The sequence below is a fragment of the Vanacampus margaritifer genome, chromosome 1, assembly GCF_051991255.1.
Source record: "Vanacampus margaritifer isolate UIUO_Vmar chromosome 1, RoL_Vmar_1.0, whole genome shotgun sequence".
NCBI lineage: Eukaryota > Metazoa > Chordata > Actinopteri > Syngnathiformes > Syngnathidae > Vanacampus > Vanacampus margaritifer.
This window is the reverse complement of record NC_135432.1, coordinates 48,600,269-48,624,731: the sequence shown is the minus strand read 5'-3', so window position 1 is coordinate 48,624,731 and position 24,463 is coordinate 48,600,269. Positions and strand designations below refer to the sequence as shown.

Here is a 24,463-nt window from a genome sequence, read left to right as displayed (position 1 = left end):
TACAGTGTCAATTAAAAAAAAAATAGATCACATTTAAAATTAACCCGAAAGGCTCATATACTAAATTAATTACCACAGACGAAAACAAAGGATATTATTGCTAGAATTATAGATAATTTTGTAATCGTTTAATGTGATTTCAGTTTGCTTTTTTAAAAAGTTATTATTATTTTTTTTCATTAACGAAAGTATTTTTTTGCTTTAGTAAATAAAATAACCTTGCTGCTGTCACACAGTTGCTGTCCGAGGATGTTTTGGTACTATACTTTAGTAATGGACGCATGTGTTTTTTGGCAAAATTGTGAGCGAGCCCAGTAACTTGGCTTAGAAGCAACCCTGCAAATGAATGGTCACATGATGCTTTACTGTTGGCATGAAGCAGGACTGATGGTAGCGCTCATCTTTTCTTCTCCAGACAAGCATTTTTCCGGATGCCCCAAACAGTTGGAAAGGGGGTTAATCAGAGAAAATAACTGTAACTCTTTTTTCCTTATTTTGGTCTGTGTTTATGGAATCCCTTTTTCACTGGTCACACCAGGCCATCCTCCAAAAGTCTTACTCCCTCACCATGAGTGTAGATGGACTCATACCTGCTTACTGCCATTCCTGAGCAAGCTCTACACTGGTGGTGATGTCCTTATCCCTGCAGCTGAATCAACTTTGGGAGATAGTCCTGGCTTTTGCTGGATTTTCTTGGGTGCCCTGAAGCCTTCTTCACTTAAAGTTTGTAAGGTCACTAAAGGAAATTACTTTAATTTTCATGGCAAATAGGGACTTTGCAATTCATCTAATCACTATAACATTCTGGAGTACATGTACATGCAAATTGCCATCATAAAAAAACAATAATAAGTCAGCACTGCAGATTCTTAGAAAATCAATGTCATTCTCAAAACATTTGGCCACTGGTGTACAGAAAGATGTTATACTGTAAAGGCAGGGTGGGATGTTAAATGATGAATTAATGTACGGCACTGACAGTTTCTCTGTCTCTGCTGTTAACCATTGTACATTTTTAAATAAACAACCACTGAAAGAATTAAATACTGAAATATATAATTAAATATCATAGGGTATTTCATTATTTAATTATTTACTTAGGTAATGGTGGCTGCAAAAAAAAAAAAAAAAAAAGGCTCTGTGTCTACAGACAAACATTCACAATACACAGCATTTTGAGAAAAAACTGAATTATGGAGACGTGCGTAATTGTGAGGACAGGTGATGGTCAGCCAATCAAATGCTGTGAAATATACACTGGTGTGAATTATTCATGAAGTGGTGCATTACAAGGACCTTCCTACAGGGGGCGCCATCAAATACACAAAAATACACAAATTCACGTAATTATGCTTTACAAGGACATTGGCTAAAACTTTGGATTTAAGCCTTCTACAGCCCTAGAAGCACTTCTGCATTGAAATAATTATGAGGACATGGGCTGTGTCCTCATAATTCAAAATGTCCTCGCAGCACGGCATGTATTCAGGTGAAATGTCCTCATAATACACAAAGGCAAACACACACACACACACACACACACACACACACACACACACACGCACACACACACACACACACACACACACACACACACACACACGTAAGAAGGAGGGAAAACCCAAGGCAAGGATAACCTGAGAAAATACAGGAATCCCACAACCCAACTTAGACCAGGAGAGGGGGGACAGTGTAAAACAATTTAAAACATAAGTCCCAAAATAAAAAAAACTCTGTAAAATTATTTCAAATAATAGTACTAAAATAAAAAAAATAAAACAATAAGAAAAAACATTACAGACGCTCCCCTACTTACGAACATTCGAGTTACGAACAACGGTACATACGAACATGTCTGCGCGCATGCGCGCATGTCAAAAAATGTTCGGAAAGAGATGCTGTAAGTTAGATTTTTTATTGCGCACCTTTTTCCGAGTACTGTAGTGCTTCTTTCCGCCGCTAATACCGACGCTTGGCGCTGTGAGAGCTCACCCAGCATTGGAGGCTCAGCAACGCGTCGAGGAGGAGGAAGAAGAAGAAACGCCTGTCGCTCATAGATAAAGCCATCGCACTCTTCGAGCAGCAAGACCCAAATATTGAACGTTGCACAAAGGTTGCAAATCAATTGAATGATGCCATTCAGTGCTTCCGCATCATTTATGATGAAAAAAGAAGAAAACTGTGCAATCGTAGTTAGATCGCTTCTTTCGGCCAGTTTCTAGTAAATCCTCCAAGGAAGATACTCATCAACCCTCATCTTCTTCTCCGCGACCCTCAACTTCTTCCTACATTGAAGTTACGGAGGAGGAAGTAACTTTTGAAGCCCATTCCAGCGACGACGAAGAACCTCTCATGATATAAAATCCTCCTCTTCCTCCTCCTCCATCAAATACTTAAGCATCGAGTACATCTTCCAAAAGTAAGTTAAACTTCATTTTATTTATCTTATTACGTACATGTACATACTGTGTGTGTCTCTCGCTCCCTCTCTCTAACATACGTAGTACAGTACTGTACGTATTCTCTTTAAACATAAATTATAATACAAAATATAGCACTGAAGCAACTTATGAACAAATTCATCTTACGAACGATCGCTCGGAACGTAACTCGTTCGTAAGTTGGGGAGCGTCTGTATTCAGAAACAACGGGAGAAGACACCAACAATTGAAAGTCAATCTATAAAAGTGTGTTTTAATAAGAGACTTAAAAGATGCAACAGAGTTTGCACGTCCCTGATCCAGAGATAGGTTATTCCAAAATCGAGGCGCTCTGACAAAAAAACCCTCTATCACTTTTAGTTATAAGCCTCGACTTTGGAACAACCAGGAGGCCTTCACTAGACAATATAGGGATCAAACCAGCCTGAAAACGTACCTCAAATATCTATAAAACCTGTTTTGAAGTCAAACAAATGTTTTGCTAGTCCATATACTATCCTGTGCTCAGATTGCTATCAGACTTCTCTGTCTGGCCACATTCACCAGCTACACTGGGTTGAATCACTGCAGTGGGCACTCTCAATGTGGAGAGCAAAAAACAGCAACTCTACTCTTAGATGATGAGCTCCACACCTCATCTCTTAGGGTGAGTCCAGCCACCTTACGAAGGAGACACATTTGGCTGCTTGTAGTCATGATCTCGTCCTTTTTGTCCCTGCCCAAAACACCACTCGCCATTGTGCCATCACAACAGTCAGAGCGATCACTATGGCATGGCGCAGATTCATCTAGGGCTGGGTTATAATTCAATCGTGATCAATATCAATAGAAATAATGTTCTCTAAAATGGTCACCAGAAAAAAATTTTTTTATTAGATTTGTGCCACAATTACAAGCACGCAAGAGGAAATCTTGAGCACGAATGCAAGTTTCGTGTGCAGCAGAGCTGCCAATGCTTGTCTGTCACACACATGTCATGCATGTGGAGTATGCACACTGAACGGTAGTGTGGCTTAACTTTGTTCAAATAAATGACCCGTTACCTCAGTGCAACTCTTGTAATACGATTGTACTTGTTTGCGCAAAAACTAACTCCATTAAACACTTCTGGATGGACAGAGAGTGTAGAGATTCAAGGAGTTCCCTGTCTTTGACCGGCTTGCAACGGTGTCATCGCGCTGAAGTCATATTCAGGTATAACATTTGTGAAATCAGGAATAAACAAGTAAAATCATCAAGTAGGCCTTAGACGGTTGGTCAACTGCAATGCAATGCATGCACTCCAATAGATTAATTCTCTACACTGCATTATATGGACGATGAATAAAGGTTAACGTAGCTGTATTATTGATACTGCTTTGGGGTAGCATCTTCTACAAATAAGCATTTATGGCACTGACAGAGGAGCATGGATGTCAACAACAAAGCACATTATGATGTCTACAAAACAGTGTAAATTCCTTGAAAATGTGTTTTTCTACCAGTTGTTTTTTATTATTAGATTTTCTCTGAATAGATTGTTTTATTGTAGTTTATCTTTAACCCTTTAAATGTTTTTTCTTATTTTTATTAGGTAAAATTGACTGATATGTAATACATTTATCATGATGCACTTTTCAGCCATATCACCCAGCCCTAGAGCCATCTGATAATATCACACTCCATCTAACCCTCACTTGTGAACAAGAACACACCTGGGGCAGACTTCGTTCCCGTACAAGAGGACGTGATTCACCCTTTTCGTGACAGAGAGCCATGGATGTAGATTTTAACTGCTTTGAACTCAGCTGCTAATAATGGGGGCAGCGCAGATTGTTGAAAGTCACAGTTCGATAAAGCAATAAGAACTTGATAATCTGCATATGGCCAATGCCTAAGCAACACAGCCAAATGCAAATAGCACTGCCTTTATTGTTAAATTGACCACGCCCACATTTCTAGTGAAGGAAAAACTTAACAATTTTCCGGCGTGTTGTCAATATTTCAATAGCAATACATTCAGTTGCTCTTGTTGGGACAGCGTAGCTCAGTGGTAGAGTAGTCGTTTCCTGGCCCTCAGAGTGTGGGTTTGATCCCAGGCCAGAGTGACAATGTCAAAGTATCCTTGAGCAAGATTCTGAATGCCCAGTTGTTCCTGAAGACGTGTCATCAGTAGTCAAAACGTAAAGAGCTTTGAGGGAGGAAAAGTGTCAGATTTGCATTCACTGGTGTTGACACAAAAACATTTCTGGTGTTAGATTTAACTCTCTCAGTGTTAACACTGGTGATTTTGCTGTATAGAGTTGAAGATTGCAACTTGGTGAAGCAGATAGAATGATAAAATACTGCAGTCAATAAACTGGTCCCCCTTAACACCTTAGCTGTGCGTAATAATCTTTAAAAGTAATGAACAGAATGAGTGAAAAAGGACAGCCTGGTTGCCATCCAACCCTCACTGGAGATGAATCCGTCTTACCCCCGGCAATGACAACCAAACTCTGACACCCGTCGCAAAGGTATTGAACAGCCCATCGTATTATGGTGTCCAGTATTCCATACACCCAGAGCACCCTCCACAGGACTTCCTGAGGGATGCAGTTGAACGTCTTCTCCATGTCCACAAAGCACATGTAGCCTGGTTTGGCGAACTCCCATGCACCTTCCAGAACCCTGCCAAGGGTGTAAAGCTGGTCAATTGCTCCACAGCCAGGACAAAAAACACACTTCCTCTCCTGAAACTGAAATTCCATTACCCTGACCGACACTTCAGAGGTCCGGCACCCTGACAATCTGCCCATCCAGAGACACTTTCCTAGATGTAGCAATATTGCAGAGGCGTCAACCAGCACAACAACAGCCGTGAGGAACTTTAGGTAGATCTCATCCAACCCGAGGCCCAGCCACCGAGACGTTTTATAAGCAGCAAACTTAATTAATTTGGAAAATATCCCAAATAATTTAAACTGCAAGCAGAAGGAAATGTGTCATTAAAGCTTGCACAAGCACTGTACACAACTGAATACAACAACAATACACTCTAAAAACAGTTGGGTCAAAAATAACCCAACTATGGGTCAAAAATGGACCGATGCGCTACTTGGGTCAATTTGACCCAACTTTGAATCAAGAAATGGGTCTTTTAATGTAAAACAACTCATAAATATTGGCCAGATCCTTTATTTGGGTCCAAAAATTGGGTCATTTTGTATAAAACAACCCAGAAAGTGGGGTCAAATTGACCCATAAAGTGGATCGGTCCATTTTTTATCCATAATTGGATTACTTTTGACTCAGCTGTTTTTAGAGTGTATGAGGGAAGTACAGGATCACAAATGAGACTACATTAGGTATCCTTGACAATGACAGAGACGCTGTTATTGTAAGTGTCTGAACCTGAATCTGAGGTTTTTAGAGGAATGATACTTTTTGAGTTACCCATGTCAGATCTTTAAGCGTAAAAAAGGAAAAACATTGCCAATACTTACTGGGTGGCTTGTTGGTAGCCAGGTTCTTGAAATGAATTCCTTTGATGACCTCCACAGAGAGATGTCCTGTTGTGGCGTTGTATACCAGGCCCACCAGGATTTCTGGCGTGGAAGTTTGACTGACTGATGGGAACGATGAGGCGCTTTCACTGCACGTCATGTCTGAGAGACTGATTTGGGATTCAGCACCCTGCAAGTTTTAGGGCATTTAGATTTGTTAACGGTATAAATATTTGCATATTATGCAGTACACTTTATATTTTCTGCAGAAGCAACAGGGACAGTGAAACTTAATATTAACTCAAATCCCCAAAATTGACACTTGGCTTATTTTCAAAAACACTAAACCCTATTTATTCTCTGAACCAAAATCTCAGTGGGCTAAACTAGTTTTTCAAATCTGACACTCTTTTGGCCAAATCAAACACTGTACAAGTGCTTCGACTCAATTTCCTAAAACACATTGTGTTGTGTTTTTGATCACATTTCATACCTATGTTGCAAAATTGTAAACACTGGCAAGTAGAATATGGAGAGCAACACAGCTGCCGATAACCGAGTCGATAATGTGATTCAGTCTGAACAGGGCTAGATCCCATTTGGACACTTGCTAAAAACAGTGTGTACAGTCAGCCCTAGAAATATGAGGAGGAATCCGATTAGAATCAGATATGCTTGCAGTCTTAACACGAATGCCACATGACCAAATCCAGAAAAAAGGTGAGCCATTTTTGGTTGTTTCCCGAGTCCCTAGGAAATCCGATGTAATTTGACAGTAAAGGCGAAAAAAGGCCACCCCCTCAGACAAATAAAAACCTGTGGATTTTGCTGCATAATTCATACTCCACAAATGCAATATTAATCAGAATGCCATGTTTATACACATGAGGGTACCAAAGAACTTGACTTCCCCTTAAAGAGGCTGACAAACACCCGCTTTAAACCTACTTACTGGGTACGTGCAGCATGGGTCTAGAATGACGGGCATAGACATTTTTCCCTGAAGGTTGAGCTTGGTGAGATAAAACACATTTTCCCCGAGCACCTTCTCCTTCTTCATCCGCCGCATACTGTAAAGTCGAAATCTGATGGCGTAGTTGCTGATCATCTCGGACTCCATATGGCAAAAGTGAAAGGTCTCTGTGAAGAGAGGGCAAGGGCCTCTTTGGATACCCGTCTTTGCCCTCTGCTTCTTTGTGGGCAGCAGCACCAGGTGGACTTGCCAGGAGATGTTGCCAGTGTGTTTTAGGCTGGGAAGGTCTGTTATCGCCATGATGGTCACCGCCAGCTGCTGCTCGTCTGGATCATAGTCAAACATTACGTCAAGAGTGCCGTATTTTGCAACCTGATCAGTTTCGTAGCCTTTAGGGAGTTGTGCAGCAGAACCACGGGCTGACATCTCCTATAGGGACAGAGATATGTTGTGTTTACATAATTAATTACTGCACCGCCTCATTTGATGTTCATGTATGTGTCTCTGTGGAAGCACATTATTTACCTCTGGGCTGAGGACAGCGGTACTGTCGCTGGGCACATCCTCCTCATAGCCCTTGTTGAGATAACTCTCTGTCTCATGGCCATCACTTCCCTCACTGGCGCATTTGCGGAAGGAAAGGTGGGGGCTACCACTGGTCAGTGAGAGATCACATTTGGCGTCACCAAGGTCTGACAATGTGTAAGACATCCTTGGAGATCCATTTTCATCCTGATATGGAGGTGGTTGGAGTTCATCCAGTGGGGGTGTCCTCCTCATCCTCTGGATACAGTTGGCTGTTAGAGTATGGAGGAAGACAGGACCCGGACAAACATGACTTATATGTCGACATATATGTTGGCTCTATTCTATATATATTAGTAAATTATTTGACTCTATTTAGAGTGGGACCAAATAGACTCAGTTTTAGAGTATTTACACTTGGAAGAGAATAAAATAAAGAATTGGGGGGAAATAAAATAAAAGTCACTCAAGGCTGAAGGAACAAACTCATGCCCTTCAGCTTGGAGAGACAGCCGATCTACTCCCTGAGTCACGCAGCTCCTCCTGTGTGTTAGTATATCACTCATGTCAGCTGGAATCTTCCTAATGAAAGAGACCAAAAATGATGTCTTTGGTCTCTTGGAGATAAGTAAACAGTAGGAGGAGCATAGCTCCTTACTCAACCCTTGAGTGACTTGTATTTATTTTTTTCCAATTCTTTATTTTACTCTCTTCCTAGTGTAAATATTAGCCTACTCTATTTGTTACCTATCTAAGGGAGAGGAAGGGATGGAGAACTCGCCACTAAGTTGACTCTTCCGTGCTCTCATGTCTGTCCTCAGTCAGGTCCGCCTTTCTTGTATATAAGCAATGTGTGCGGGAAGTCCTCTCACACAGTCAGATTTTGGACCTTGGTCCACATACAAGGCACACCTTACTATTAGGCGCACCGTCGATTTTTGAGAACATTTCAGACTTTAAAGCGAGCCTTATAGTCGTGAAAATACGGTAAATGAATTTCATTCATAAATATGTGAACAGCGAGCATCAAGCCCTCTGAATCACTGTCATTGAACATATTATTAGCCATGCAACACTTCTCTGTACCGCTTATCCTCATTAGGGTCGCAGGTGCGCTGGAGCCTTTCGCAGCTGACTTTGGCCGAGATTCTACGGTACACCCTGAACTGGTTGCCAGCCAATCGCAGGGCACATTTAGGCAACCATTCACTATCAAACCCTACCATTAACCCTACCATGCATGTTTTTTGGAATGTGGGAGAAAACCAGAGTACCTGAAGAAAACCCATGCAACAATTGTGTCTATGTGTCACCTTTCAATTAAAAAGAAGGCAACGAAAAAATTACTTACTGAGTGCCTTTATCACACTCACGACAAACAGATCTGTCAGCTGGATTCTCAAAACTATTGTCCAATTTGAACTTGCACAATTTGGACAGCTGACATAAATGCTCCTATAGGGACAAAACATAGCTCAGGAAACACAACCCCCCCGTCCTTATCTGTTTCCTAACTTTTAGAAAAAGCCAGCCAACTCTAAATTATTGTTTCTAGCTCTCGCAAATTCTTGGAACTTTCAGTCTCATGTCAGACAGTGAGACTTCACCTCAAAGTGGCACATAACAGCGGCACGATGGAGGCAACGGCGTTTTAACTAAGTGTCATGGAGGGCTTGATAAAAGAAGCAAACCCATTTTGAACGTTTTCTTTCCCCCTGCTGAGCCGGGGGCGGTTGATTTGATGGAAGCTGCTGTGTAAAGGCATCACTATTTCCTGCTCCCTGCTAATTGGAATGGTTACAATTCCACTTCTCTTCTAAGCCCTCCTTCCTTCACAAATATTCATCCACTTCCTATGGGCTTGTTTTTGCTTTCTAGGTATTCTTGGCTGTAGAGCTAAAGCATGTACATGTACCCCATAATTTTTAGTTAGAAGTTGACACTCCTTCTGATACGGGAGGAACCAGCCGACCACCACTGCCAGGCCTGAGGCTCTTCCCTCGTCATCATCGAGGCAATGAGTATGCTCACCACAGCTTGACACTCACCAGTGGCAAATAGAAAGGGGGCCCCAGATTGCCTCTTTGGGTTGTGCACAGCCAGAGCCACCAAGAGCTCGCTATCCAGCTGTGCTCTATTTAAAAAAGAAATTGAAGCCTTATTTTTATACCAAATTTGACTTTTCTTTCACTTCAATCAAATTTGGCAGATTTTTCACTGTGGTGTGTCAAATTTAAAACACATATTTTTTCTTCCCCCACATTACAGGGTCAAATTAACAGAGCTGGGCACTTCCGTTAATTGGCACGTTCCGTCTATGATGATGCCCACCTTGTGGCAAGTGCACAATGATGCAAGGCCTCGGAAAAATACACAGACTGAGTATCGACTGAAGGACGTTTACGTCTCTTGATCGGGGTGAGTACATACGGTCCATCTCATTCTATGTATTTTTGCGAGCCTTTGTGCCATAAAGCAGTCGCCGAATATGCAGACGCACACGCAAAAGGTGGGCATCATTTACGACCGGAATTGACGATTAACGGAAGTGCCCAGGTCTGCAAATTAAATAAGATTAAGAAGAAGACGTATTATTGTGTATAAACAAAAATGCATAGTTCCACACTGAGCTCCAAACAATCAAAATTCTGTTAGCTCTTGTGACATGTATTTACCCAAATGTTGCAGATGTAGCATGAACCACACTTTTCTTTTGTTTTTCTGTCAGTTGGCTCATCCCTGTTTTTTTTCTCTTGATTTCCCCCTCGGCGGTGCAGGGAATGTTGAGCAATTGGGAACTATAGGTAATCAGCTCCCAGACTTTTGCTCTGCGCCGACAAAGTTGTTTTTACAATAAGTAGGTTTAACATGTTCTAAATCATAATCTGTGTTCTGAGTTGATTTCTGTTGAACCTGAAAAGTGTGATCATTCGAGTGCACAACAGAAGCGTGTGTGTATATACAAATGGACTAACAATTGGTGCCTTGCGGCTAAAGCCTGAAGGCAGCCATCTTCTGTTATTTTTTTCTACTGAAAACACTTATCAGTGCATTACACCAGGATCCCTGCATGGAGTAATGAAAGCTCTAAAAGAAAGAACTTCACTATTTGCATTGACCATCATTCAGACTTATCTCAGTATTGTGAAACATGATTCACAGAGGTTAGGTTTATATTTTTGAAGTGAATTGTTTTATGATTTACTTTTGTTGATGGTTCTGACAACATGATGCAGATGAATCTTTGAGTAGCACTCCGAGATATACCTTATAAGAAAAAATTATAAATCAGATTTTTAGGTGCATTAGCGTTTCTCCCAGACTTATTGGCTCAATCGTACGCCACACAGTATAGCTTTTTCCCCCATAGAATAATAAAACAATGTAAAAATGGCACAGAGAAATCAATGTACTATTCAAGTCACATGACTTGGACTCAAGTCGACAAGAGTCACTTACCGGTACTTTTTGACTTACGACTTGCTTGGCAAATTTTTTTGAAAGAATCAACATGACTTCAGCATTCATGAGACTCGACGTGAACTCCATGAATTGACCCAAAAATATTTTTGTTCAAAATATTAATTTAGGCCAGGTGTGTCAAACTCATATTAGCTCAGGGGCCACATGGAAGAAAATATATAACCAAGTTGGCCAAAAAGGTAAAATCATGGTATATAACGTAAAAACAATTGCCGTTAGTTATACACAGATTTTCACTATTTGCAGGCCAGCCCTAAATTGCGGGGCTCAACTGTTAATACTGTATATTGTTCCAAAAACACAAATGCAAATGGCCGCAACAACACTTTGGCCGTATGAGATCCGGGCATGTTATATCTACCTGATTTGCATATATATTGTTCCCCAAATGCATTGTGTGGCGCAGTTCATGTCAAATTATAGGACATTAATCGATGTCGTTTGTGTTTGTGTCACCAGCAGCTGAATGTATAGTTATATGTAAAGTTTTTTTTTTTTTTCAACAAACCGTAACTATAGGTAGGTTGTGTGTAAAAATAATGATGTCCAGGTTAAGTCCATGTACAAGTTGCATTGATCATCTGAGGATTGCTTGTGAAAATACAAATTTCCCTTTTTATGCTGTTAAGCACCGCCTCTGGTGGTTGATGAGGGATAGACCTCCCCCTCCCCTCGTACCCAGAATCGGTGCCAGAGAGAGACAGTGGAATAGCGAGGGCACCCAGCACCACCCCAGCTCCAGCCGCATGGTGGGGCGGAACACTGGGAATGGCGGGGAAAGGTCCCGGTCGTCACGGCAGAGTGCCTAGTAAGAACTAACCCTGTTACTCATTTCGCCAGTTCGCTGACTGGCGAACTCTACCCCGACACCGTGGATGTGACCCCACCCAGTGTATATACAAGTGTGTGTGTGTGGTGCATTAAAATTGGGAGCAGGTGAGATGGAGCAGAGGGAAATGATATCCCCCCCGCTCCGATCCCCCTGCTTCCCAGAAATGTGTTGGTGAGTGTATGTGGTGCATTAAAAATAAATAGGGGGGGTGGCGGCGCGGCGGGGATACAGAAGGGGGACAGCACTGCTCAATAATGTGGTCTGCCCCAACCGATGGCTACCCACCCCACTCACTCGCCCATCCTAGATGTGGGGTAAATTAAAATTGGAGGGGAATTGCAGGGCGAAGACGGTGTCTCCACCCAAATCCCCCCCCCAAGAGGGTGTTATGTGCCCTATGTGTCTATTTAGAAAGAGTATTGTGCAAAACTAGTGGAGTGAGTTAAGAGGAGCAACCAAAGCGAGATCAACCAGGCGGAGGCAGGAGGCGCACCCGCCAACAGCAACCCAGCGGGGGCAGGAGGCGCACTCGCCAACAGCTTGTCGAGTGAAGGCTCTCACTAAATCAGCCCCCTTATGCACCAGATGTACAAAATTTTATGAGTAACCAACTGATTTTTATGGGAAGCATTGTGTCCCTTTTAATGGACCACTAATCAGTAATTACTTGTCATTTAGCAAAGGATCACTGATTAGCTCTTCTGGTAACAATACAAGGAATCACTGCAGATTAAATTGGAAATTGGAGATCAGATGAGACACATCTCTAATCAGAGTGAAATAACTTAGTGAGGAAAAAACATGTGAGTATTGTGATGAATCTGCAATAACTTAAGCAGGCGTGAAACAACTAAAAACGTGTCATTACCATATCGGTGTCATTGGTCATGTATCTCATTTAGATAATATAGAAAATATCGCAACAAAATATCATATTACCATCTTGTATCTTGGTTAACTAGTTTTCTCAGTACGATTTATAATGTGTGATGCTTTGTTACCAATGGAACCAAGACATGGCATAAACCATTCATCATTCCGCAGCATATTTTAACAATGCTTTAAATAGATTGCCCTAGACATTCAGTCTTAAAACCCACTTTCTTATATAACAGGAAGCTAGTTCCGACATGACGCAGTGATTTAGAATGCAGGAAGATATTTCTTTTTTGATTTGTGACATAACAGTGTCATCGAAAGCATATTATTTCTAACTGAATTACCATTCCAGAATCCAGAACAGGACAGCCTTTTTTTTTTTAAACAGTATGCAATAATACACAGGTGGGCAAAATTATTGGTACCCCTATGTTAATGAAAAAAGAACCCCAAAGAAGCCAGGCAAATAATTTGAATCTGATATAAGTAATATAAACAAACAAACAACATTTTTATGAAAAGTAACCAAGGAAAATCAGAAACTTTGTCTGAATTGTTGTTCAGCAGAATTATTTTGAAAAACAAACTCATAAAACAGGCCCAGACAAAAATGATGGTATAAAAAATATTGAAAATAATTTGACCATTGGGAAATCGCAGGTGTCTACAAACCTGTAATCAGTCAGTTGGCCTATTGAAAGGCTGACAAGTAGTCACTGGCTATGTTTATGTGTCAATATTCAAGTTTGGGTCAAACTTAAGGTTTTTGAAACATTTGGAATAACACGCTTACATGCGTGACCAGACAGTTACACATGGTAATTGTAATCAATTGGGATATCCCCATCAATGCCACGACACACGGTCAATGTCATGACACAAATAGAGGTCATTTTCTCCACTTCTTCCTATTTGTTCACCTCTGCTGGTATATTTCCGGTGGACTGCGCGCCAGACACCACATACAAATACCAGTAATTCATGTACTTAAAAGACCACAATTCCCGTGGATTGATCAGAACACAAATGAATATTCCTTTCAATGGGGATATTCCGAGATAATTTTATGTTACCAAATATCCGGGTTATTAAAGGAGTAACCCAGGTGTCTTATTCAAGCTTTTAACTCATTTAGTCCCTGTCATTTTCACTGAAGCGACCCCCTTCGTTATTGGCTGTTTTACTGGATTTTGACAGATTTTGCAAGGCCCACAGAATATTGTGTTCTGTTGCTAAAAACCTACCATGGAACCTACCAAAAGAAAGATTAGTGTCTCTTCTTTCATCAGGTAAAAAAGTACATTTCTATCTGTTTCCGTTTTGCAGCAATTAGCATTAGAATATACTGTAGCTAATTTTCATCATTATTCAGAAATCAGTTTAGAACTGTGGGTAAATGAGCTTGTTTGCAACACGGCCCGGTTGATCTCTTATACTCTGCTGCTACGTGCTGGTCGTTTTTATAATTACTACCATTGCTTCACCCTTTCGCTGCAGTTCAGAGGCTGCATCAAAGCCTTCTGTATGCTCTAGCATAAAACAAAACATAACGTATAAATATGTCTTTGGGACATAAAAATAGAACATATTTATACATTTTTGGGAGCAAATGAGTTAATGAGTTAAAAAAGGAATATGAGCATATATGTTTAGATCGTCTTGCGCAACTGAAATATTGGTCATGTTCCGGTTTTGAAAGGGTTAGTGCTGCATGTAAACATGAACACTGTGCTATTTGATGGCATGGTGTACGTATACCATACTAAATAATGGCCAGAGGAAGGGAAGGTGAGAACTGTCCAAGAAGATCATAAATTAAACTAGAAAAATTCCCGCTGAAATTTTGAATGGGACTGCTGACTCTTGTAAATGAGCTGAACAGTTTAAAATTTAAACGACTGGAATCGCTCAAGAAATGTGGAAGTTAACCATAATCAACATCAACTAAAAATATCTCACTGTCCCTTTAAGAAAAATGCACTTTCACGCACACACATTTGACTTTGTAAATGAGCTGAACAGTTTAAAATTCAAACGACAAAAATCGGTCAAGAAATGTGGAAGTTAACCATAATTAACAGAAACTAAAAATATCTCACTGTCGCTTTAAGAACGCACACCCATTTTTGACTTGGAGCCATCACGCGCCCCACATTCCATTGAGATTGTATGAGAGACGCACCCTTTGAACAAAAGCCTCTCACGACTTAACGGTTCAAGATACAGATTCAAGAAATGGCTCGTTAGAACGGCAAGGGTTTGGGGAACACGAGCATGTTCTCATTTTTTTAATCGGATGAAAAATGACCAAATGAGAGCAGGTTGAAAACTTATGATTTATCAGAAATGAAGAGCGAAAGGCGCCTGAATTTAATATGGAAGAGATAGGCGAGTTCGTCCGACTTGTCCTCGCTTAAAGTGAAAATAAAGGTACTAAATGACACCTTAGCCAAATAAAAGTTAGTTTGTCTGAAAGAAGACACTCATGACATGTCAATTGTGGCTGATGTTTTAAGATCATGCACATATTTGCACGCACACAACGAACGAGCCTGACACAGATGTTGCAGTTACGCTTTGAGTAAAAAAGTGACAAACTGCACAAAGATCCTTTAATGTTATAAGAAATGCTGCTGACCCTGGGAACCCTTTGAACCTTTTGTTTTTGTTCAACATTAAAACAAAGAAATTTGAATGCTTAAGATTTATTCTTTTTTTTTATTATTTAGGAAAAAACAGAGCTATGATATTTACTTCTTTAAGTGTCTATTTAACTTTTTAAGACATATTGATAAAGTACATTGTCATTGTTTGCATTATTGTATATTGAAAATAAAAAATACAAAAAACTTCTATATTTTGAAAAGTCTGAAAAATTGTTCAATAAGCATTAACACTTTTAAGACATTACAACAAAGTCGAGATCAGCATTTGTATTTAAAACAATTTTTGACGCTAATATTTTTTTACCCCCATTTTACTGAAGATGAATATTGGCTTCAAATATCGGTTATCAGCCTCCTTGACTACTAATAATTGCCATCGGTATCAGCCCTGAAAAAAAAACAGATCGGTCTATCGCTAATAAATATCTTAATAGAGAAAAAAAACAAGTTGTTAATTAAAATTTTTATCCAGTGCTGATTAAGAATGAATAGTCAACTTTTCAGCCTCTCTCTCTGAAAGCTGTAATCGGCTGAAGCATGCAGTGCAACTACAATGACCCAAAATTGTAACACTGCGCCCTGATTTCTGATCATGATTAGTTAGAGGGTACTTGGAACTTTTTCATCTTTTAAAGTGACCACACACTTCTAGCCAAGTGACAAGATGAATGCAGAGAACAAAAAGACTGATCCAAATAGTCTAGAACTGGTTCTCCTGTGGCTAAGTCCATGCTGATTTTTTCCAGCACCTTGAATGAAGCATATTAAAAGAAAAGAAAAATATGCAGACAGTTGACTGTTTCATAACCCTCCCATGGAGAGTGTGCTGAACGGGAGCTCCACTTTGATCACCTCTCTAAATCTGTGTATATATCTGGGTGTGTACATTGTGGCTGAACTTTGTTTGCAAGTTTAATGTAGAGAAAAGAATCTATCAGCATAAAGGAAATGTTCTATGATGTATTAGTGAAACTGATGTAGTGGTCCAGATTGGATTTTTAAGTAAACCTACCGATATCAACGGAGGCATCACTGCTGTAGCCATCATAATCAGCCGTCAGGGGACTGTACTTCTGTCGGTTTTCCCACCTAAAGCGACCCGCATGTTTGACATTAGAAGACACCTTGGCACGTCCCCTGAGACCTTGGGCCCGGCTGACTGCTTCTTGATACTGGCCCATCAATTCGTCCTCGCTGTCCGATGACGATGAGGCATGCTGGTCGCCATCAGTGTAAACATTCTCTGTTGTGAGAAAAAATGGCAGAAACAAATCAATTCCAAGCAAATTCAAGTGTGAGATACCTATTTTGTTTTGACATGTACTTGTTGGGACCTTTAATATTTATTTTTGTACCCCTAGTCTGTGCTTCAATATGTGCTTGTCTCAGAGGTCTAAGGAAAAATCCTTTTTAAATCACAATTGTAAATATTAATAATTGAATATTGTGTTTTAAATCCTTTTTTTAAATGTTTTTTTGCAATTGTTTACCCATAATTTTGAAAACAAGGCTCCTTTTTAAAAAATATTCTCACAATTATCCAAACACAACAATTTGCATTACTCCTAGATTGTTTGCAAAATGACACACTTAAGTCAAAACATAGACACTTATTTTAAAAACATATACACATTCTTTTGTTTTCATCTCACGAACACGGTCTTCAATTGATCAGACATTATTGCAGTCAAATACACACTACTGTGACTGATCAATACAAAACACATTTGTAAAAAAAAAAGAACATTTTTATGTTAGGGATAATTTAGATGACAAATAGATATTGACAAACCCACAACGTCCTTCATGATTACTTTGAGGTATACAGAGAAATTACACAACTACTGTAAATTTACTACGCACTGCAGAGTTCACACCGCTGATGCTGCAGACTAAAAATATTTATTTCTTACCACACTCGGTTACAGTAACATATCATCCATTCATCCATTATCCAAATAAATAAGCAATAACAATCAGAACAAAATAGTTTTTCTTACGACTGTTAAATATATACAAATACAAATTTGTAGACAAATAAAGATTACTGCATTAAATATTTTTTATTAACTCTTTTGCTCCCCAAAACAGATAAAAGCATTCTATTTTAAATATTGTCATGGTCCTAAAACGTATTTATACGTTTTTTGTTTTTTTTGTTTTATGCTAGGGCATACAGAAGGCTTTGATGCAGCCTCTGACCTGAAGAGGTCGCTTAAAGTAATGGTAGTTATTACAAAAATGGGCAGCAGGTGGCAACAGAGTATAAGAGATCAACCAGGGCCATTTGGCAACAAGCTCTTTTCTCCAGTGTTTTCAACGGGTTTGTGAATAATGATGAAACTATTTTCTAATGCTATTTGCTGCAAACCGGAAACAGATACAACTATCCTTTTTTTCTAATGAAAGAAGAGACTCTAATCTTTCTTTTGGTAAGTTTCATAATTTTATAGCAATAGAACACAATATTCTGTAGGCCTTGCAAAATCAGTCAAAATCCAGTAAAACAGCCGGGAGCAAAGGGGGTTGCTTCAGTGAAAATGGCTGAATAAGTTAAGTGTAAAGAATTGTGTAAAAAATTGAATTTTAGTGTGTTAACAACTATATATATATATATATATATATATATATATATATATATATATATATATATATATATGTGTGTGTGTGTGTGAGAACTGTAACTGATGCCTGAGCAACTATTTGAGGAGTTGAGTTTAACATGCTGCTGAGAAACGTTTGTGATGAAACTTCATAACTGAAGGAAGCAGCATATTTTGTGAGACTGTGTTAAAATGACTGAAATTTAGTACAGTGAACGGCAATTTTCACAAATTCACCTATTTGAGCACTTTCCAGAGAAGTTGTGCGTTTGCTGTTTTTGTGCTTTGTCAGTAATATACAGTAGGTTACCTTAATTTACAGGCAATTACAAATATTTTTGTGGTGTCAGTTACTCGCGGAGTTCAGCTCAGTCCCAATCGCTTGTGAATAGTGGATTTGCTGTTATTGATTTGAGTATTAATTAATGAAAACGCGACTGGCTGGCGACCAGTTCAGGCTGAGGCACGCCCAAGACCTGGTGAGGATAAGCGGTTTGGAAGATGGATGAATGAATTGAGGAGGAGAAAGAACAATTCATTGAAGACATATAGTAATTCTGAATGGAACAACGTACAGAATGGGTAAGGTGACTGGTGGATATTTATGCAGTATTAATATTTTATCAAGAATTAGTAAGTTAAGGATGTGATATAACTCTGAATGTTCCCAGTAAAAGTTAAATGCTGTTTCATGTTTTTCCAGCAAGAGCAGCACAGTTTTAGAATGGCTACAGTCCTGACGCTTAACCAAAGACTGGAAAAAAATCTCAAAATTCAGTCGTTTTTACAAAGTACATAAACCGCAATTTAGGTAGGATCGTGGAGCATACAATATGTCTGCAATACAGAATTTAATTAAAAAAAATAAAATCTAAAATGCAAACAACTCACCCTGATTTAGGATTCCTTTGCAATAAATTTGCAAAAATGCAATACAAGTGACAACTCGCTGACTTTTAGTCTTTGTTCCAAATAAATTGAAGTGCAAAATATTACAAATTGTTTAGCATGACTATAAAGCTGGAAAATATAAGATGATATTGATAAATATTGATCTTTTTAAATATATTTAAATTGAGAAAAACAATATAAAATGGATTGAAGATAGAGACTCTTTATGATCCACATGAGTAAGTAAAAGCGCTATGTTGACTGTACTGCATTTAACAAGGGAAAAATAGTCCTTATCAATGCACTGAATAACAACATTCACTTTTTCTCAGTTGATGATAGCAGGTGAATGTGTTAAGTAAATATGAACTCCTGTATTGGAGAAAAACATCGGTCCACCTAAATTCAGTTAGCAAATGTATCAATTTTAGTAGCAACACACTAATAATGCACACTAAAGCATTAATATAAGCCTTAAAATCATACACAATCGTATTGGGTATTTGAGAGGATAGACATGGATGCATTCACTTAGAATAGAAAAATGTTCTGTCAACTATGGATGCCACTTACTTCATGATGGTTTAACAGCCACAAGAGGGCGCCAGTGACTAATATCAGTGACTGCTATCGGCAGCCTTTGTGAGTTCTCGATACCTTTGAACAAGGCCGGCCCGATACCGATACCTAGTAGCGCTATTCTCTAAGTACTTTTCACATGGAGGCAATTTATTACATTACATGCTGTACTAGCTAAGAGGCAGATGGTGATTTGAAAGTACAGTAATTACAGAAAAAGTTTCAAAGCAATACATCTGGTAATGGTGGTTCACCTTGCAATTCTATGTTTTTCCTGAAGTCATCAAGGCACTGAAGGCTCCCTGCATTCTCTAGTGTCAACTTGTTGTTGAGGTACCAAAAGAGAAGAGTCATGAGGATAATGAAGAGCCCGATGGCTGTCAAAAATCCAAGGACCTCCGGAGAGACTGAGAAACAGAGAAAAACATTGATTGAATTTGTGGAATCAAATTGCCAATTTCGAATGACAATAACAATTCGAGGATAATAGGGACCGGACAAATTGTATTTAAAATTAAAAATGTTAAATGGGACACAAAACAACACAATAAAGCCACAGGACAACGACTAAAATGTCCATATCCGGCCGGGATATGTGCTCAGTGGAGACAGCCTTCCCTGCATGTGAAGAGTAAAAAAAACAAAGGATTACATAAAATCAGGGGCAGAGCTAGAGTGACACAATGACTCACTGAGGGGTAGCAATGATGATGATGATGATGATGATGATGATGATGATAATGATACGTGTCTGCGTATATAGCCTCACAAATTAGAGATTGTCAAGTCAGCCTAGACTACACAGCGAACATGGCCAAGACTTTATTGTTTATCATGCATCCCCAGTCATGTTTCATGAAATAAAATGCACAATGTACCGAGAACATTTCGATATTGCCATATTGGCTCATGCAATATGCATATCGCAAAGACATGCAATAATTTCATATGGAATTATATGCTTCAATCTGAATTTGACCAGTCAGATACAAATTTAAATGTGCATCACCATTCAATGTAGCCGCAAGGGGGCACAAGCCAGTGTCTTCTTGTGTCGGTCTCAAGCTCGGATAAATACAGAGGCGTGTGTCAGGAAGGGCATCCAACGTAAAAACTTTGGCCAAATCAAACATGCGAATGAAATATATGACTTCCATACCGGATCGGTCGAGGCCCGGGTCAACAACAACCGCCATCGGTGCTGTTGACCTACAGCGTGCCGGTGGAAACTGGACTACTGTTGGTCGAATAGGGAAAGGAGGAAGGTGTGTTCGTAGGAGGAAAGAGAAGAGGAACACCAAGAGTTTAGGACTAAGAGTAGGGACTTTGAATGTTGAAACTATGACAGGAAAAGGTAGAGAGCTGGTTGAAATGATGCAGAGGAGGAAGGTGGACATATTGTGTGTTCAGTAGACCAGGGAAAGGGAGCAAAGCTAGAAGTTTAGGAGCAGGGTTCAAGTTATTCTATCATGGTGTAGATAGGAAGAGAAATGGCGTAGGAGTTAACGTGAAGGAGGAGTTTGTTACGAACGTCCTGGAGGTAAAAAGGGTGTCAGATAGAGTGATGGGTCTGAAGCTAGGAATTGAAAGTGTGATGATCAATGTTGTTAGTGGTTATGCGCTACAGGTAGGATGTGAGCTGGAGGAGAAGGAAAACTTTTGGTTGGACCTTAAAGAAATGATGCAGAGCATCCCTAGAAGTGAGAGTTATCATTGGTGCAGACTTCAATGGACACGTTGGTGCAGGAAACAGAGGTGATGAGGAGGTGATGGGCAAGTTTGGTATCCAGGAGAGGAACGCAGAAGGACAGATGGTGGTTGACTTTGCAAAAAGAATGGAAATGGCTGTCGTGAATACTTTCTTCCAGAAGAAGCAGGAACATAGGGTGACCTACAAGAGTGGAGGTAGGAGTACACAGGTAGACTACATCTTGTGTAGACGGTGTAATCTGAAGGAGATCAGCGACTGCAAAGTAGTGGTAGTTGAGAGTGTAGCCAGACAGCATAGACTCTTCCACTCCCGGTCACGTTGGCGCAGCACGTCTGCGACACGGGCTCCGTGGAAAAGCTGCAGTTCTTCCAACTTTTCCTTATTTAACTTTTAATTTTTAACTTTTTAAATGATGAGCCACTTGCTCAATCTGTCCGCGACTCCTAGTTACAGCACACGTTGGGGCTCCGATTGGAGCCTAATCTAACAATCTAACAAGATCAAAGGAATGACATGGCTTTGGCTTTGTTGTCATACATCAGAGACGCGCTCTGGGCCCTCCGTTCAACAGGCGACACAACACCCCCCGACCTGCCGGAGGAGATTCGGCGAGCAGACCGGGGAATACGCCGCCGGAGAAGAGGACAAGGAGGTGGAGCACGCCAAAGGCTCCGGAGGAGAGGATGCAGACCAGCGCTGCCGTCCTTGCTGCTCGGCTACGTGAGGTCCTTAAAGAGCAAGCTGGATGAGCTGAGGAGCCTCACCTCAGCCTGCTGCGAGCACCGTGACGCCTGCGCCCTGCATTTACATTAACGACAACTGGTGTCGGAATTACGCGGTGCGGCAGATCACCTGCACCCCCGACGTGGAGCTCCTCTGCCTAAGTCTGAGGCCGGGCTACCTGCCGAGGGAGTTTGGAAACATTTTCCTCTGCGCCGTGTACGTTCCGGCCAGCGGGTACGCCGCCAGTGCCGCCGCCTTCATCTCCGACTGCGTTCAACAACAACTGCGACGGTGCACGCAGGCCCCAGTTTTCATCTTAGGGGACCTCAACCACTGCAAATTGGAGCTGTCTCTCCCCGGTTTTCATCAGTATGTAAAATGTGGAACAAGGGGAGACAGAGTCCTGGACAAATGCTTTGGGAACGTGAAGAACGCATATGTGAGTAGAGCCCCCCCCCCTCTCCAACTCTGACCACAACACAATTCACCTCATCCCCACCTACAAAACAGCTCTCAAACGCAGCAAACCACAAAGAAAGACTGTTAAAATCTGGTCTCATGACAGCATTGAGACCCTTAAAGGATGTTTCCTATGCACAGAGTGGAATACCTTTGATGGGCTGGATATGGATACTGCTGCTGTGACTGTAACTGACTACATTAAATTCTGTGTGGACAACATCATACCAACAAAGGAAATAACTGTTTACCCCAACAACAAACCGTACATTACTAAGGAGGTTAAAGACTGTATTAACCGCAAAAAAAGGGCATTTAAGAACCAGGACAGAGCCCAGCTCAAACTGGTTCAAAAAGAACTCAAAAACATGCTTAAAGAAGCAAAAAGGAAGCACAAAGAGACTATAGAAAAACACTTTGCTGCTAACAACTCTAAGAAAATGTGGGACACCATGAGGAGGATCACCAACTTGACTCCTGCTCAAAAAGGTCTCAGCACTCTAAATGACCTCCAGAAGGCAAGGGAGCTGAATGACTTTTATTTAAGATTCGAAACCCAGGACTTCTCCTCTGAATGTGGGGAGGTCCTGAGGTCCATTTCAGTGAATGAGCAGGACTCAAGGCTGGTCATTCATCCCCATGATGTCCAATCTGCTTTTAGGTCTGTCTGCACAAAGAAGGCCTCAGGACCAGATGGGATATCTGCCCTTCTGCTAAAATCCTGTGCAGAGGAGCTCACAGCGGCATGGCAGCCCATCTTCCAGAGATCTGTGGACTCACACTCCATTCCCAGTCTCTGGAAAAAATCAGTAATCAGCCCGGTTCCTAAAAAACAATGTCCTGTGGTCAATAATGACTTCAGGCCTGTGGCTCTAACTTCCATTGTTATGAAGTGTTTCGAGAGGCTGATGGTGACTCGGCTCAGGGGGGAGGTGGATGCACACTTAGACTCCCTTCAGTTTGCCTACAAGCGGGGTCGCGGCACTGACGATGCTATCAACAGCATCACACATCTGGTCAGCAAACATCTGGATGCCCCTAAAGCTTATGCACGTGTGTTGTTCATTGACTTTAGCTCAGCGTTCAACACAATGCAGCCACACATGCTTTTGGGTAAACTGAAGGAGATGAATGTGAACCAGTACATCTCGAGGTGGTATCACTCCTTCCTGACACAGCGCACACAGCAAGTCAGGGCCAACAGCTCCCTCTCGGAACCCAGATTGATAAACACAGGCGCCCCACAGGGCTGCGTCAGCTCCCCGGTCCCCTTCACATTGTACACAAATGATTGTGTGACATCACACCCTGAGAACTTTATCATTTATCAAGTTCTCTGATGACACAGCTATCGTCAGCTTGCTGCAGGCCGGCGGTAGCCCACTGGACTATTTCTCAGAAATAGAGAAATTTGTCCAGTGGTGTGACTGGAATCATCTTGTGCTCAATGTGGGGAAGACAGAGGAGGTGATATTTGGTCCAAAAACTGTTGGTGACCACGGGCCAGTCGTCATTAAAGGCAATCACATCAGCCAGGTGGGTTCATACAGGTATCTGGGGGTCCACATTGACAACACACTCAGCTGGAGGGTACACGTTGGAAGTCTCTGCTCCAAACTCCAACAGCGTCTCTATTTCCTACGCAGACTGAGGGTCTATGGAGTGGAGCAGAGGATCATGCTGTTGTTCTACCGGGCTGCATTGGAAAGTATCATCAGATACGGCATTGCGGCCTGGTACGGCAACCTGACTGTGCAGTCAAGGTCACAGATTGCCGGTCTGGTGCGGACTGCCATGAAGATCATGGGGCTCAGGAATCATCCTTCCCTAAAGATGCTTTACGAGCAGTCCGTCACCAGACTGGCACAGAAAATTGTTACTGACCCGACTCACATTCTGCATCATGAGTTCCAGCTACTGCCTTCCGGCAGGAGATTCAGGGCCCCTAGAACCAGGCTGAACCGCTACAAGAACTCATTCCTGCCGACATCCATCAAATTGCTTAATAACCGACATTAACTAAGTGGTGCAATATATATATATAGGAGTGTGTGTGTATTATTTATTTTAATTATCTCTCTCTATTCTGTTGTTTTTCTTACTGTAAACTACTGCTGCACTTCTTATTTAATTTTGATTTTATCTCTTTCTATTCTGTTGTTTTTTCCTTACTGTAAACTGCAGCTGGACGGAGTCCAGGAAAAAGTTCCCCACGGGGAAAATAAAAGTATATC

General features: G+C 40.9%; 1 protein-coding gene across 6 annotated transcripts in view; it reads right to left on the bottom strand.

The window, feature by feature from the left end:
* syt14a (synaptotagmin XIVa) overlaps window positions 1–24,463 on the bottom strand; it is a 69,968-nt gene that overhangs the window by 22,276 nt on the left and 23,229 nt on the right. For 3 of the 6 annotated variants that reach the window (XM_077568327.1, XM_077568413.1, XM_077568238.1), the window contains 6 exons: window positions 20,346–20,573; window positions 19,591–19,743; window positions 16,276–16,506; window positions 7,404–7,675; window positions 6,858–7,307; window positions 5,906–6,095 (listed from right to left, as the gene is read on the bottom strand). In XM_077568327.1, the coding sequence (XP_077424453.1) occupies window positions 5,906–6,095; window positions 6,858–7,307; window positions 7,404–7,675; window positions 16,276–16,506; window positions 19,591–19,743; window positions 20,346–20,532 (1,483 nt within the window). In that variant the 5' untranslated portion in view covers window positions 20,533–20,573. Of the gene's footprint in view, window positions 2,719–5,905; window positions 6,096–6,857; window positions 7,308–7,403; window positions 7,676–16,275; window positions 16,507–19,590; window positions 19,744–20,345; window positions 20,574–24,463 lie in introns of those variants that run through there. The other 3 variants (XM_077568501.1, XM_077568586.1, XR_013294519.1) reach the window with 2 other exon arrangements.